Genomic DNA, 16,476 nt, shown 5'->3' with positions numbered 1-16,476 from the left:
CCTCGAACTAAAAGACAAACACAGGCACCAAAGCAGCTAGGAGCATAGAAAGTAGCTGCTGGAGCTGCCAATATATGTGATGGTATCTGTTTCTCACAAATGGGCGCCTCACAGGCACATCCATCGGGCATTGGGAACATCTCTCATGAATTATAACTAATAAATATGGAAGATGCTTCCAATGCATGATATGATGTGCATGTGAGGTGTCAGGTGTGAGAAACAGATCTGGTCTCCCTATTATATATATATATATATTGATTGATTGAAACTGAGGTGGCCAAGGAATCATGGTCTTGTATTTGGTTAATAACATATGGAGCTTGTTGTGACAAAATGTTTGGTGGGTTGTCCATTGCTGACGCTTTCTTACCAAAAGGTTCATTCCATATTTAACAAAAGTATAAAACACCTCTTATATATAGTTTGTAATTGCTTTAAGAGTGGTAATGGAACCTCTTAAAGCAACCACTCTCAAAGCAAGTGGAAAATGCGAAAGATTATGGGTTTAGGGTTTTTATTTTGAAAACACCCCTTCTAGTTTTCAGATAACAGGCATTCTACGCCTTCTCTAGACCAAGTTCTAATGTGGGGATGGTTTTGTTTCGTAAAAGATTGATAAGAGAACTATTAATTAGAAGCATTTATGATTCAGAAGTTTACAGTTACAAAATATAGGAGATGTTTTAGTAACATACAAACTAGATATGGTAGATTTTAGTAAATACATAAAACTATAGGGAGGTGTCTAAGTAAAATGGCGCCTTAATTTGACACATGAGTTGCACCAATCACCATTACTATTTCAACCTACTTCAATTGGTGTTGGTAGTTTGAATGTCTCTATTATCCACAGTGAATTTGTATAATACCATGGAGTATCATTATGTATCAATTTGTGACATGCTAAATTTTGATTTGTAATATACAAATTATAGGAGATGTTTTATGTATTTATACTGTACTATTTCCGAACTGGGCCTAATGATCTTTTCAATGAAATCCATTCGATGGTGATCTCACACTCCTCCATCTGATGAGACATGTGAATGGTTCTAACTTCTAAGCAGGAGACAGACGATGCAACTTTTAATTAAAGAGTCCCATGGAAATAATTGGTCCATATTCATGCTTAATTAGTATTTAGTAATAGTTTGTCTTTTTACGCCAGACCCCAATTACAGAAGATGGATGAAATAGACATTTCACTGAATAAATCATGCCAACAAGGACGACAATTGATGCAACTTTTGTTTGAAAAATATTGAGACTAACGAGTGTGGAATAATTGATGAATGATCCAACCTAAGCCACATTAATGTCTTCATCATTAAGTTTTTTTGGAATTTTATCTTTGTGGTATCATAGTCTAACCCTTATACAAAATCTCAAATTCAATTTATTTTATTTGGATCCGAATCTCCGTTTATTCATTCTTATCCAAAGTTCAAAGTATTGGAACTATCAAATGTATTTAATATCTCCATATAAATCATATAATTTCTACATTGCAAATTTGTTTTTATTTTAAAATCCAATACTTTGATGATTTAAAAAACATGTATTCTTTTCTGAAACAAAACCAATTCGTTTTTCTCTTTGAAAACAAAATTAAAGTTTAATAACATTTTTTTTTGCTAATGTGTTGATTTCAAAAACAAAAACATTATGTTATAATATTATAGAACACCCCCTAAATCCTTACCCTTTTATGCTTGTTTTCATGTAAATTAACAAAAAAAAAAAAATTGAGCCCATTTTATATTTTTTATATATTTCATTTTTTTTATTTAAATCATCATCATCCCACCGCTAACTTATCACAGAGAACCTATAGTTATACAGGTTTGATCCTGTGCGCCCAATTACCCATCTTGGCTGCTGGGTCATCCACAAACTAAAAACAGCCTTAGATTAACTTGACCATACCTATCTATTAAAAGAAATATATAGAAAAAGGTTAACTTGACAACACATTAGATACAAAAGTAATGAGTTATCAAAAAAATATAAAAAATAAATGAATGTAATGAAAATCTAATGATACCTCTACTACCCTCCTACAACCACTAATAAGTGGTTGGAGAAGCTTTTATTATGATATTAAGGATATGTTTGGGAGTGCTTATGTTAAAAATATGTGCTTAAAAACAAGTATTTATTCTAATAAGCACTTATTTGCATTTGGCATCCAATTTTTTAAGTGTTTATTTTAAAAAATAAGTACTTATTTCATCTTGAGCGTTTGGTAACCTTTTTCTCCAATAAGCAATTGTGACTATTTTTTTTTCTTTCAATTTTTATGAAAGCACTTTTATAAAAGTATTTTTTATGAAAATATTTTTATGAAAGTAGTTTTATGAAAACACTTTTATAAAAGTACTTCAATGGAAGTACTTTTATAAAAGTATAAAATTCAACTAAGGATAATTTTGAAAAAAAATTGAATAAATGCTTGAAAAAAATATGAAATTTGAACTTAAAAAATAAGTCCTTGTTTTTAAAATAAGCATTTATTTCGCGCTTATTACCCAAACACCAATAAGGGCTTAATGGTGTGGTTCAGGCCCAAATTAGCACTTATTTTGAATAGATACTTATTTTTAAGCACTCCCAAACATGGCCTAACACTAATCAAACTCACAAAACATTATATCACTTTTATTATGATATGCCCTCTTTTATTAGTTTATTTTATTAATATATAATGTTTTAGTCATTTTCTGTTTAACTTATTTGGGTCTACTTATACTATAAAATTTTGAATCTATTTGTAGCTTAATGCCAAATAATAATAGTCTTCGATGTTTCCATCACTACCCCATGCATTACCACATACAAAATGTGGTATGGGCATATCAAATTAGATCAACAATCGTGTGATGTGCCCAAATCAATTTTTGAGTCAAATCATATGACATTTTGCATGTAGTCATAAACATCATAATGAAGTCAAATGGGCAAGAGAATACCCTCTAAGGAACAAAACTTTCTATCATGATAATCAAATTTTTGAGATAAAAAAATGTATTTAATAAATTATAAATAAGAATAATTTTGCCAATTTCAGAACATATATTTTGAAAGGTAAAGCTAATACTTTTTTTATACAAAAAAGTTAATACTTTTATTAAGATTGTGTTTAGTTGCAGTACAAACTTTGTTACTTTTGCTTCAGATTTGACCCTGTATTGTTTGTTTGCGAAAAGCAAAATAATAAATAAAATGGTATGGTCCCACCATATATGCAAGAGAATGGAAGCAGGGTTATTTGTTTGAGAGTGAGGTAGGATTAGGAAGGATGATGGTGTGGCCCCAAAACCTTCCAAGGAGTATCAATACAAATATATAGAATGCAAAACCTTGTATTCTGTATTATTTTGTATGCATTTGTACTCTTTCCAAACTATGGCTCAGTTTAGAAAGAATACAAAACAAATATATATACGTTGCAAATACATACGAAATACAATGTTTTGCACTGTGCGTTTTTGTATGTACAGTGCAAATACATAAAAAATAATACAAAATATAAGGCTGAGTTTGAAAGGAGTACAAATGCAAAAATGTAGAGTGCAAAATCTTATATTTTGTATTATTTTGTATGTATTCATGCTGTACATATTTGCATTTGTACTTCTTCCAAACTAAGCCTAAAGTTTTGCACTCTGCATATTTGTATCTGTGCTCCTTCATACTAAGCCATAGTTACAAAAAAGAAAGAGATGCAAAATTGAACCGGGTGTGAAATTTGTATTGGTTCAGGTTTACACTACCATCAAACACAAAAATGAGGACATAATTTGGTTGATTAGTTTGAACTGAGTTATCAAAGATATAGGGTTGGGTTGGGACAAGGTATCACAGTCACAGATAGGAATGCAAATGGATCGGATCGGATTCGAATCTGATCCAACACTGTTCATGTCAGACTAATCTAATCCGAAGATTCAATTGGATTTGATAGGACTCCATTTGAATTCAAATCCTATTGAATCTTTAGATCTGATTTGATCCAACTTGTTTTCTTTAAAATTTAATAAATTATTAAAAAAATAAAATATATCAATTTAAATAAAGAAAAAACAAAAATACAAGTATTTTTAATTATTTTCATCATATATATATATGTTTTTTATAAAAAAAGTAAATAATATAATAAATTTATAAAAATACAATATAAATAATATATTTATAAATATATAAATAACATATATATATGTATTATATATATTCATAAATATATAACAAATCAGATCATATATTCTTCGATCGGATAGGGGTGATCCAAATTCGACCAAATAGAATCAGATCTCGAATCATGATCCCATCCATTTACACCCTTAATCCCAGACCGATTATTAATCATGACAAAATTATATACCCAGAGGCTAGAACCTCCTAGTAAATAATCAAGTCTGCCTGAGTCTATCCTTCGCCCAACCCGGGCCCAGTCCCAGCCTAAAATTTTGCAAAGGCTTGGCCCAACATTTCACACCTTTCTGGATGGGTCTGGGCCCGAAATTCAGTCCAACCTTTGCCCAATTTTACACACACATACACAAGTAGTCAAGTAGATACATAGACGCATGCACGCATTTGCAAATTTGTTGGCTTATGCAATTTTGCCAGACCCTATTGACCAATCCAAACCTGGCCCAACCCAAGTATGTGAAATTCCAATTCAGATTCAGTCCAGGTTGAACGGATCGTGCTTGGTCTTGACCTAAAGCATAGTCCATGCTTGGACCTTAAACCCAATTGATGGGAAGCCTAGAATGGCACTAAACCGGGCCCACCCTGCTCATTAGCACCCCTACCGAAGATGAAAGATGATTTCCCCAAAGGCAAGAAATTCGTTGACTCCTTTCGTCCACTGCGTATTCGTGAGGATTCTACTCTTTCGCCATCTAAATGAGCTAGGCCGCCTCTGTTCTGCTGATCGACAGAACAATGCATATATTCATGTTTTAAACCAAGTTAACAAGTTAAAAAGGAACGAGTGAGACAACGAGCCAGGCCATTACAACCATTTCTGCATCCATTCTTGAGTTGTTCAGAGGAAGCTCATGGTTTCTGGGTTCACCGTCCGTAAATCTTTTTTGTGAATAAGACAATAAGTAATAGATTTCTCCGCTTACCTCTTCCGACAAAAAACCTTAAAAGCCATTTTTTCTGGGAAAAATGTGTCGTTCTTAGTCTCTTCTCTTGCCTGTCATCTGTGACATTTCTCCATTTTTTGTTTGCCGGACATGTTTACCAGTACGTGTCCCACTCGTGAGGGTCGAGAGTCACTTTTCACCAGTAACGTCTCTAAAAACTTTAATACACCTTTTCCTTTTTGGATAAGATGTTCTTATCTCCATGAATGAATTGTCTCCGTAATTATTTCTCCCCATTTGCCTTTTCGCTTTTCTTCTACTCTTCTAATCTTCTTTCATGAAAAAAAAAAAAAATTAAGTTTTCGAATTAAGACTGACCCACAAACTCACGTCCGAATCATTCTAAACCACTAAAGTTGGGGTGAGGCAGGTTTTATTTATTTATAAGTTTTGCATTCAAATGTTGTTACTCGTTACCAATACGAACAAGAATTTCAAGAATGGAATCTAGCTTTCTACATCAACCAAACCAGTTTTGAATGCAAAACGCAAATATATCAGAAGAAGAAAAAACAAATTTACTGTGATTATCAATGAAGAAATGTGTTCACCAAATACCTGCAAAACTGAACTGTTCGGAATGCAAATTGTTTTTTTTTTGGGTAAGAAGAAAGAAACAAACACAGACCAGTAAAAGAACAACCCAAAAAATCAGAACTCCCATGGAGTAGTCTTCAATCTCAAAAGCTGGTGGAATGACCTTCGATCTGTCTTCCTCACAGAATATGGGCATATGAAACCTGACGATGATATTCTCGATCAATTTGCTTGCAATCTTCTCCGCGTGGTATTGCCTTGATCTTGAAGAGCTTTAAAAGTTGTTTTTTGAAAGGATAAATAGACTGTATTCCACCTCAGAATTCTGAATTCTACCCCCGACCTATAACAATTCAAAATTTTAAACACCTTCACCCAAATACTAATATCTGCCCGTATAGTGGCATTAATTTCGATCCGGCACCTACCCTAATTGTACGGTAAAATTAAGATTTATGGGGTTGGACTAAACAGTAAAAACCCTTAAAATAAATTTTGATGGCTTAAGAAAAAGATGAAATCGTGCAATTCGATGGATAGCTAGGGTTCATAAGGGGCATTTGATTAAGACTCACATGGGTCCAGATGGCATCACCTCAATAACAAATAGCTGAAACGAGGGCAGGCTTGGAACCCTATAAACTTGCAAGTCAACTCCAGGCTTATTCCTTCATTATAGAAGGAGATTCAAAATGGGGTTTTACTGTTCAGTCCACCCCCACAAATCTTAACTCCACCGTACAGTTGGATTAGATGCCAACTCGAAATTAATGCCACAAATATTATCTCCACCGTACACTTAGAGTGTTTTAACCTCTGTTTTCGTTTGATGACACCCCTCTGATCCATTTGACAGTTTGTGCTCACTTTGGTTTCAATTCAGTGTTTATTATGTTAAATAAACAAATTTATATAGTGGCCTGTGAAGTAGGCAGGATTAAGCTAAATTCTTTCTTTTTTTTTTTCCTTGGTAGATCAGCAATGGATTAAGGCTAAGCTAAATTCTGATGTGAAAGGGGGTGCGTATGATCAATTGATTACATGACGCCAAACTTTTTTAATGAGAGGAACATAAAATGGAGGAACTCGAAAGGGGAACATCTCTCCCAATCCAAACGGACTCCGGATCTCCTGCCACAAGAATCCTATCCAGTACAGTACCCACTTGAGATGTTCCTAATGTACAGAGCTCGTCCAAACATACTGAATCCAGCTTAAATTGCGACCGTTGAAACTTGAAACCGAAAGTATTACTTGCCATTTGTGACCGTTGTAACAGAAATTAACTAACTGGATCCCATCCACCCCCCCCCCCCCCCATTACGTTACGTACCCGGACAAGTCACACATCCTACTTTACCCTTTTTCCTTCTCTTCGCCATATTCTAACTTCTAAGCATTAAGCATTTGGTTTAGATTGGTTAAAATGAAAAATAAAAAACAGTATGTACAAATATATAGATGAATCTTCAATGGAAGAGCCGAGAAGGTTGAACATGAACAGATGAAGGACGACCAGGACAAGTCTACAGCTAAACTTTAAGAAGAAGCTTAACTGATTCTGAAGCCAACAAACCAAAGTCCAAGTTGAGACCACATAAAACTCAAAACACGCCAAAAGAAAAGTAATAGAACTTCAAGTAAAGCGACTAACCAAACAATTCCATGTGCTGTTTCTTTGGCCAACAGTTCATATGAGCTGCAGCTATAAGCAGCACACACACAATGATTCTTCATTAAAGGGGAGTCTACCAGCCAAATTGATATATTTACAACCACCATAACAAACATTGGGCCTTCTACTCTCTTTTCTCCAGCAGCTCTGCAATTCTCTTAGAAACAAAGAGCTATTCGCTATGTGACGCACAAACACACCAATCCCCCAATCCTACTCATCCTCTAGACGAAAAAAGAAATAGGAGAAAAATCACAATCAAAGAAATGAACAAAAAATAGAAAAAGAAAAAAAAAGAAAGAATTTTGTAGACTCACCAAAAAAAAAAGAAATTTCTTTCCTAGAAAATTTTCACAATTACTTTTGTTTTCCTGTCTTATCTACTCTCAGTTGTACGCAAAGACCCATCCTTCAGCAACTTCAAACTCAAACTATTGAACCGTTCTCGTGAATATTGCCTTGATGCTTTCCTCCAATCTGTACCTGCCTTCATCATAGCAGTAAACTCCTCGTAACTAATACGCCCATCCTGCAAGACAATGCAACAGGTATGAATTTGTATTTCTGCATATTATGGATAATAAGAACTAAGAACTGGGCATATAAATATAATTCATGACTTCAAACACCAAGAATTAGAATATGGCTCAAATGGAAAGAATGATGATGATGATACAACACAAACCTTGTCTGTGTCTACATCATTAATTATGGCATTAATGACTTCCTCATTGTTGGCACCTTCTTCATCAGCTAAGGCTTCCCGTAGCTCTTCAATCTCTATATATCCGCTCTGATTTTGATCAAAGAAATCAAAGGCTTTCCGCAAGTGCTCATCATTGGCCATCTTTCGTAGGTGAACTGAAACTGCAACAAACTCCCCATAGTCCAAATATCCATCCCTATCTACATCAGCCTGCAGAAAAACAACCAGCTCCATGAAATATGTCAATTTTGGAAGCAAAGTGATCAATAAAAATACAAATACTCAAATGTGATGATAGAATTTGAAGGGAAGCTTGTTGGTTTGTACACATTAAACCTATAAGAATGACAGCTCATAAGAGGGAAAATTTTTGGGGCTATGACATATTACTTACAGCTTCCATTAGAATCTGAAGATCAGGATCAGGGATCTGCTGGCCAAGTTTTTGCAGACCAACTTTCAGTTGATCAAGGTTTATCTTGCCACAGTTACCAGTGTCCATCATTTGAAATGCTTCCTTTATACCAGCCACTTCTTCTACAGACAAAAACTCAGCCATCACCTGTGTGGGTAAAATGCCAAAGAAGTGTCAGTAATCAATCAAGTTTGTAATATTCTTGGACAACAACCATTAAAGGGTGCCTCACAAATGTTATTTAATACACAAATAGCCATCAATAAGTAATCTAGCCAAAGTTGGAATCCTCACCCTCAAAGCTCTTTTCTTAAGTTTGTTCATTACAGAGAATTGCTTAAGCCTTGCTTTCACAGTCTCACCCAAAGACACATTTGGAGCTTTCTTTGCATTTTGTAACCAAGGATGATCTGCATTCAGAGAGAAGAAAGTTTAATTTGTACATGTTTCTGTCTAGTCCTTACTGGAAAAAGTTCCTAATTTTGCATTCAAACATTAAACTCCATGAGCATAAAATAGTACAAGTTTAAAAGAACTGAACATTACCAAGCACCTCTTGAGCCGTCATCCGCCGCTTTGGATCAGGATCAAGCATCCTTTTCACAAGGTCTTTTGCATTATCAGAAACTTTGGGCCAAGGATCTCTCTTAAAATCTATCACAGAGCGAATAATTGCCTGTGCAACTCCTTGTTCAGTTTCTGCATTAGATACCAGAAGAATCTTCAGAAAGGATAACATCCAAAAATAAGATGTGATGAATGAAAAGAAATCCATAACTTTATAAGTGTGTGGTTGTGTAAATAATTTGGGAACAGATAGAATAGCTTTTAGCCCCATGGAAAAAAAAAGATGCAACTGCTCATTTTTCATTTTCTTTCAAGTTTGTATATTCTAACTCAGGAAATTTCCAAAATGGACTTCATTTACAAACTGATGAATGGATAGACACCTTTGTTGTTTCCAACCTGTATTCCTTCATACAAGCTAGAACAACCTGGCCCCTTAGAAATGGAGAAACCCACCTGCCCAGAAAGGTGGAACCCCACAAAGTAGGATGTATAGGATCACTCCTGCACTCCAGACATCTACTTCAGGGCCATAATTCCGTTTTAGCACCTCTGGAGCCATGTAATAAGGACTTCCTACTATCTCAGTAAACCGTTCACCTGTAGAAAATGACAAAAATTCAACCACAATCCAGGGAAAGAAAAAAAAAAATCTCAAGAACAAAATTGTAGCACCTAAAGCAACCAAGTAAATTACACAAAACAGAATAAGAAATGTATTAGTATTTAAAAGGCATTACCAGGTTTAAAGAACACTGACAATCCAAAATCAATTGCCTTCAGGGGTGCTGTTTCCTTTTTGTTTCCAAACAAAAAGTTTTCAGGCTTGAGATCCCTATGCATCACTCCATGCTTATGGCACATCTGGGATGCAATAACGACAAAAACAATTAATTTAGCTCCATTTTACCAAACATGCCAAATACAATTTTCTTAATATTAAGCCGAATGCAGAATTCAGTCTCAAGTTTAAGAAAACAAGAAAATAGTTAGAAGAACCATAAAGATGGTAAAGAGCACTACTTAAACAGGTGAAAAATTAAGAGAGGGTAACAAAGAACAGAACTAGCAACTCAGTTACATTTTTAGCCCATTGAATATTTGGTGATAACACCCAACATGGAATATTGGAGACTCAAGATGAAGATTCAGATACTGTTTCGAGTATCACATCTATTATTTCTGTGAAGGACTGAAAAAGAAATCATAATAAGCAGCCTTGGGAGTCGCTAATAAACAATTGGCATTGCAAAAATAAATGAGAAGGTTCCAACTAACATGATAGTTTGTTAAAGGTTGTTAGGGGAACAAATAAAACAAAACCAGAGAATAAGGAATAAAGAACATAACTTAGTGGGAACTTTCTGACATGGAATTGTGAATAGCCTGAAGATAACCAGAATTGACTACAGAAGACGTAACAGAAAGACAAAATAAGTCTAAGGTTTCACTTTTTCGCGATGGTATGTGAAGAAAGCAGGAAGAGGTAACTCTTAGAGTAGTTCTAAGTGATGCGATACTAAAGAATGTAGGAAGGATCATTGGAGGACCACAATCAGTTCGGGAAACTACTCAATATAGGCTAAAAGCAGAAAGCATAAAGAGAAAATTACCCAAATGGATTCTATGGAAGGATAGAATATATGAAACCAGTAAAGAGGACCAAAGGATTTTATTTCCTACAAATTAAAAAGTTATTCCTCAAAATAAAACTCATCATTAGCAAGATTAATATCAATAAACAAACAAAGATTCTATAATAATTAGAAACTCAAGATTCTCCTAAACTAAAATAATCAACAAGAACCTCCTCGGTATTAAAACCGAACACAATTAAATCGACCCATGAAGTCCAGGAAAGAAATTGAAAGTCAGACGTGAGATCTAATGCATCTGATACCAATTCATCTAAAAGAGGGTGGTTGAGATCTAACCTGAACAACTTCGACAATAGTTCGAGTAACGACAGCAGCAGCCCGTTCGGTGTAATGTCCCCTGGCGACGATCCGATCAAACAGCTCCCCACCCTCACACAACTCCATCACCAGATGAACGGCATTGTCATCCTCGTATGTGTCCTTCAAGCTCACGATATTTGGGTGCTTAGGCAAATGTTTCATGATTTCTACCTCTCTTCTCACATCTTCGATATCCACTGCTGTTCTCAGCTTCTTTTTTGAAATCGATTTGCAGGCGAATTGTTGCCCTGAAGATTTATCAGTGCAAAGATACGTTATCCCAAATTCTCCCCTCCCAAGCTCGCGACCCAGCTCGTATGTGTTCCCAATGTCGCGACCGGTTGGATCTTTCAAGACCGATAGTTTATTCCCACCTCCGGATGAATAACTCCCTGCATAATCAGCGGAAAACGGGTTCTGTTTTTTCTTCCCCCTTTTCTTGCCCGAAATTGATCCCGTCGTCATACAACAATTTCCCATCTTTCAAATCCTCAAATTTCCAACTTTTTTGTGATCTTTGAACAGACTTGTTGAAAGTTTGGGACGGATCGATCAAAATCTTCCGAAAATTGTTTCTCTTTCTGCTCCTAGACGAAAAAAATCCAGAACCAAGAAAACCTAACTTGTATTCAACTTGCAAAATTTGATTTTTCCTTTCCAATGTCGAAACATCCAAATCAGGTCAGGACAACGTAGATTCCAACAGGAAAAAAAAAAAAAAAAAAAAAAAAAACTCAAGAAACTAATCTTCAAATCTCACTTTTTTTTTTCTCTTTTTCTTGCAGATGGTTTGAAGATCCAGCTATACCGACAAGAACCCAAAATCTTCGCTGAGCTTTGGACGGTTTTGAAGGAAGGAAATGCTAAAGAGAACGAGCAACGGAATGATCTTCCTTTCGCAAGAATTGTTAAAACCTCTTGAATCAACAAAGCAGGACTTGGATTTCGAATTTCAGAGCGAAAACCCACAAGATTTATCAATTAACATTCAGAGGAAGAGAAACCTGAAGAAAAACCGAGGTGGGTCAGAAGATAAAATAGCGTCTTGATGGAATGAACGAAGAGTTCAGGAAGAAGAAGAGGATGAAAGGAGGAATACTGGGTGTGAACCCGCCATGGACGAGAGAGGGTCAAAGCTCTTCCGCAGAGTCTTCTCTCTCTCTCTATCCTCACCCCCGTCTCTTCTCTCTAATCTCTCTTTTGCATACCCAACAATCGAGCTAGAGAGAGAAAAAAAAAATCGTTATTTCTCTCTCTCTCTCTCTCTTTCTTTCTCCTCTCTGCCTAAATGTCCAACCAAAGCCCGGGATTTTTCGCCTTCTTCCAAAACCGAGGCTTCCTTAATTTCCATAAGAATAAGAAAACCCCTTGTTTCTCACAAAATTTCTTCATGCCACACAACCTTTTATTATTTCATTTACCTTAATACCCTCCTTTTAAATAACAAAAATACCCTCTTCAGTATTGAGTGCAACTCGGTCCAAGTTGGGGAAGGCTGACATTAATTCAGGGGCAAGGAAGGGTAAAGAAAACCAACCCCAAGAACCAATCTGACCCTCAATTTGATAATCCAATTCTACCTCAACCCAATATTACAATATGTCAATCTAATCTTCAGCTTAATAATTCATGACAAAAATTGCAACATTGGTTTTAATGAAACGGTTTTTTAAAATAAATCTTACATACACAAATACACAAACACATGTGTATTTTGGTCAATCCGGTTCAATGCAATGCGAGTCCATTTATAATGGACTTGATACAATACAGTCCAATGAATATTTTTGATCATTTTGGATTAATTCAGTTTAATGTTTAGATCGTTCAATCTGTTCAAATTCATGTTATTTTAGGGAATGCTTAGAATTATGGGTGCTTTTCAAAAAAAAAGTGATGCCTATTGGATCCATATAGACATTTCAACAAATACCCATGTATCTCATTGTTTGATTCAGCTGATTATTAAAAAATCGGGCATGTCTCAAAATAGGCATTGACCCAAATGATATTATGGCATTGTTTTGGGTCAGGTGGGATGGTCCATTGACTTGGTTTAAAGCCAACTGACCCAGATGATTGAACCACTGACCCATTTGATCTATGGATTCAACTAAAACCTAAATATTTAGGGCTAAGATCTAGTCTTTGTCAACCTAACCCAAAATCGACTCAACCAACCCAAACCCAACCTAAAATGGAAGGATGGAAACTTGGTTTCGATTGCAATGAGAAAGTTACTATGTCTTGTTTGATTATAATGACTGCAAACATGAATCATAAGGCTAAAGGCAACTTATTTTACATTTGATCATACAAACTTTGCCTCCATTTTGAATGCTAAAACGGTTGAAAAGGCACGTTTACTTTCAATTTTAATACAAAAAACACATTCTAATAAAAAAAATAACTTGCAAAACTGTGCCAAGGGTACAAATTCGCATTGGTTGTGCATTGGCACTTGCCAAATGCTAGGAATTATTACATTCCAAAGGGTAGGTACTTAGCATATATTAAATCTTTATTTTCTTGGCAAAAGCATATATAAGTCTAAGGACCATTCTTGTAATCAATCATTTATCATCTACACGGATACTTGAATTGGTTTCCATGCACAAAAAAATAAATGAATAAAATATCTATAGTTTCATTTTTACTCTTTTATCTTTAGTATGTGCATTTACACCAACGGATATTAAGTTTTTATTTTATGGGCAAATGCAAGTCTAAGCTCCTTTCTTGTCAAGAAATAAGTTGCAACCTTTTTTTTCATGGGCTAGAAATAGAGGTAGCCCATTCCTTGCCCATAATGACCCCGCAACCTTGGTAAGGGTGAAATTTGATCTTAAGGCTGCATTGAAAATGATGCAAATAAGTGTGAATGTAAATATGTAGAGTGTAAAACGGTTCATATAAATTGTAAAATTGAGTTAGTTTTACATTGACAAATTTATCTTCTTACCAAACAGACTTTTAGTTCTAATGGATGCAAACATGAATTTCAATAAAGCATATGTTTTTTTTTATATCAAAAGCCCACTTGAATGCAAATTTACATTTTTTTAATAATGTACTTTTACATCTTATTATCAGTGTAAATATGCATTTGTCAATACATAAATATAATGTTGTCAAACACGAGAAAAGCACTACAAGTTTTGGACATATTTTTATAATATTATTTGGGCCAATTAGGCACCATTAGGCATCAGAAAGGTAAAAAGGGAAAAAAAAAAGCTCCCTCCATTGCAAGAAATGTGAAGATAAAGTTTTACCAAAAGTTATTTTCATATAACCCAAGTAGACCTGTTCATGGGCCGGGCCGGGCTTTCACTTGTCATTAAGGGAAATATGCTAGGCCCGAGCCCGGCCTGACCAACGGGCCTATAACTTGGGTCCGAGCTTGGCCCTGATAAAAAGCCTGAAGCCCGACCTAATAAAAAAAATAAATTTTCCTATTCAAATTAGAATTAGAAATTCATATAGTTTTTTTTCCTATTTAAATGAACAATGGGCCTACAAGATGGTCTTTTCCCCCTTTCTTTTATATTTTAAAATACAGTTTTACATTCTTAAATCAAAAAATTTATTCAAATGGACATAATCACATTACTCACTTTAAGTCTAATATTAGGTCGGGTCGGGCTGGACTCGGACATGGCTATTTTGACAAAATCTGAGCCCGGCTAGAATTTATTGCAGGCCAGACTTTTTAGCCAAAATTTAAGCCCGTGGACCTATAACCACGTTCAAGCCCATTCGGGGCCGGGCCAGCCCATCGGGCCACCCAGCCCATGAACAGGTCTAAACCCAAGGTATAAGTGTTGCTTGAAATGATTTGAAAATGCTTAAAAATGCTTAATGGAGGAAACACCTTGAGAAATAGCAATACTAAACACACAGAAAGTGTGATTAAAATAGTGTACATTAAACATCATTTAATGCATGAATAGGAGTTCAAATTGCTTATTGTTCTTATAGAAAATAATACTTTAAAAGGGGTGTTTTTGTTTTTGAAAACGAATATATTGTTTTTAAAGACATGACGTTTTTATTTTTAAAAGCAAAACCAACTATGATGTTGTGGAACGCCCTCTAAATCTTTCCTCCAAAGAACAACAAATACAACAAGCTGGTGTGACATGTGATGATTGACTCAAAATCCTCTTGCTCCTTAACACTGTCTTTGGCTTGAAAGAAAAGGTAGGGAACCCATACAAACCCTTCATTTTTCTAGAGGTGTTAATGGACTGGATTGAGTTGGACTCCATCAGAATCAAAATCAATTTGAATGGATTTGATGAATAAATAAAGCATATTAGATTGGACGGACCAGACTTAATAGTCCAAAATATTCATTGGATTGGACTGGACGTCATCCATTTATAATGGATTTATATTAGATTGGGTTGGATTAAACCAATATCCAGTTCATTAACATTTAAGATAAATAGTAGAGTAATGATGGATCAGATTTGGGTTGTCAAAATCAATTTGAACAGTTTCAAGTTTCAACAGTCCAGACATTGAACTGGACTAACCCAAAATATTTAATAGATTAAATTGGATCTGATCCATCTGTAATGGATTCGATAATTCATACTGGGTGGGATTAGATTAAACCAATATCCAATCCATTAACAACTCTACCCTTCCTTACCTTTTTCTTTGTAAAGGATTCCGTGTTTAGTGCGAGAGAGTTTGTTTGGCCATATTTTTTTAATGTGTGGCCGAACAACATAGCGAATTTATCATTCCATGTAACGATATTCAGAGTTGAGCTTCATGAAGGCTGACATCAGTTGAATGGGAATTGTCTATGTGTTTTATTGGGCATTAAATGTAATAATTTGTATGACAATATAGCCACAGAAAGGTCTTGTAACTCGGGAAAACAATTCCCAATGCAACTCCAATATACATCACATATGAAGTCATTCACTTCACTTCGTGTACAACTTGACATTGACGATGATTGCTAGTAACCAACAAAAGTCCTAAATATACAATTTTGTGTATTCGCATTTATATTTTTTTCAAATGAATCATCGATTCAGACAATGATTTTGACTTTTTTTATTTATTTTTAAATTAGAATGGAGCGTTCATTTGAACTAAACGATTAAATCATTTGACCTGAGAACCGGTCCCCATAATGGTTTCCTGTCTGATTTAATTTTAAAAACCTTACTAAAATGTACTCCAAACATCCAATTTGATTGGAACAAAATAAAATTCTAACCAGCTAAATGAACTTGTAAGAGAAAAGAATAAACCATTTGACCTTAAGAGGATTTTTTGGTACTGAGCATATGTGGTTTAAATAATTTTGTGTAGGTCTAAAGAGGACCAATATAAATTATTTAATTGATGTATTTCTGTTAATGTTTTCAATCCGGCCTGATCCGCATGGTCAAATAGTCCACATTCTTACTTGGTCCCTTTTCTGTGTCTGA

General features: G+C 34.9%; 1 protein-coding gene across 4 annotated transcripts; it reads right to left on the bottom strand.

The window, feature by feature from the left end:
• Window positions 1-7,299: 7,299 nt before the first annotated feature.
• Window positions 7,300-12,397, bottom strand: LOC148844839 (calcium-dependent protein kinase 8-like). Of its 4 annotated transcripts, XR_016101986.1 has the most exons (11): window positions 12,120-12,377; window positions 11,781-12,024; window positions 10,997-11,673; window positions 9,803-9,926; window positions 9,519-9,662; window positions 9,042-9,194; window positions 8,790-8,905; window positions 8,475-8,642; window positions 8,060-8,290; window positions 7,692-7,903; window positions 7,300-7,598 (listed from the first exon to the last, which is right to left on the bottom strand). XR_016101986.1 is itself a non-coding variant. In XM_088953654.1 (10 exons), exons 3-10 carry the CDS (start codon window positions 11,498-11,500, stop codon window positions 7,751-7,753), a joined length of 1,593 nt encoding a protein of 530 aa, XP_088809780.1. In that variant the 5' UTR covers window positions 11,501-11,673; window positions 11,781-12,024; window positions 12,120-12,377; the 3' UTR covers window positions 7,300-7,750. The 4 variants fall into 4 exon arrangements, 1 of the variants encoding a protein (XP_088809780.1); XR_016101985.1 differs by having other exon boundaries at window positions 10,997-12,024; window positions 12,120-12,397; XM_088953654.1 differs by having other exon boundaries at window positions 7,300-7,903.
• Window positions 12,398-16,476: the final 4,079 nt, after the last annotated feature.

This window comes from Nelumbo lutea, chromosome 7 (assembly GCF_056320005.1).
Source record: "Nelumbo lutea isolate HS-2025 chromosome 7, American lotus-T2T, whole genome shotgun sequence".
Classification (NCBI taxonomy): Eukaryota; Viridiplantae; Streptophyta; class Magnoliopsida; order Proteales; family Nelumbonaceae; genus Nelumbo; species Nelumbo lutea.
The sequence above is the reverse complement of the archived record's forward strand: the minus strand, read 5'-3'. Positions and strand labels throughout refer to the sequence as shown.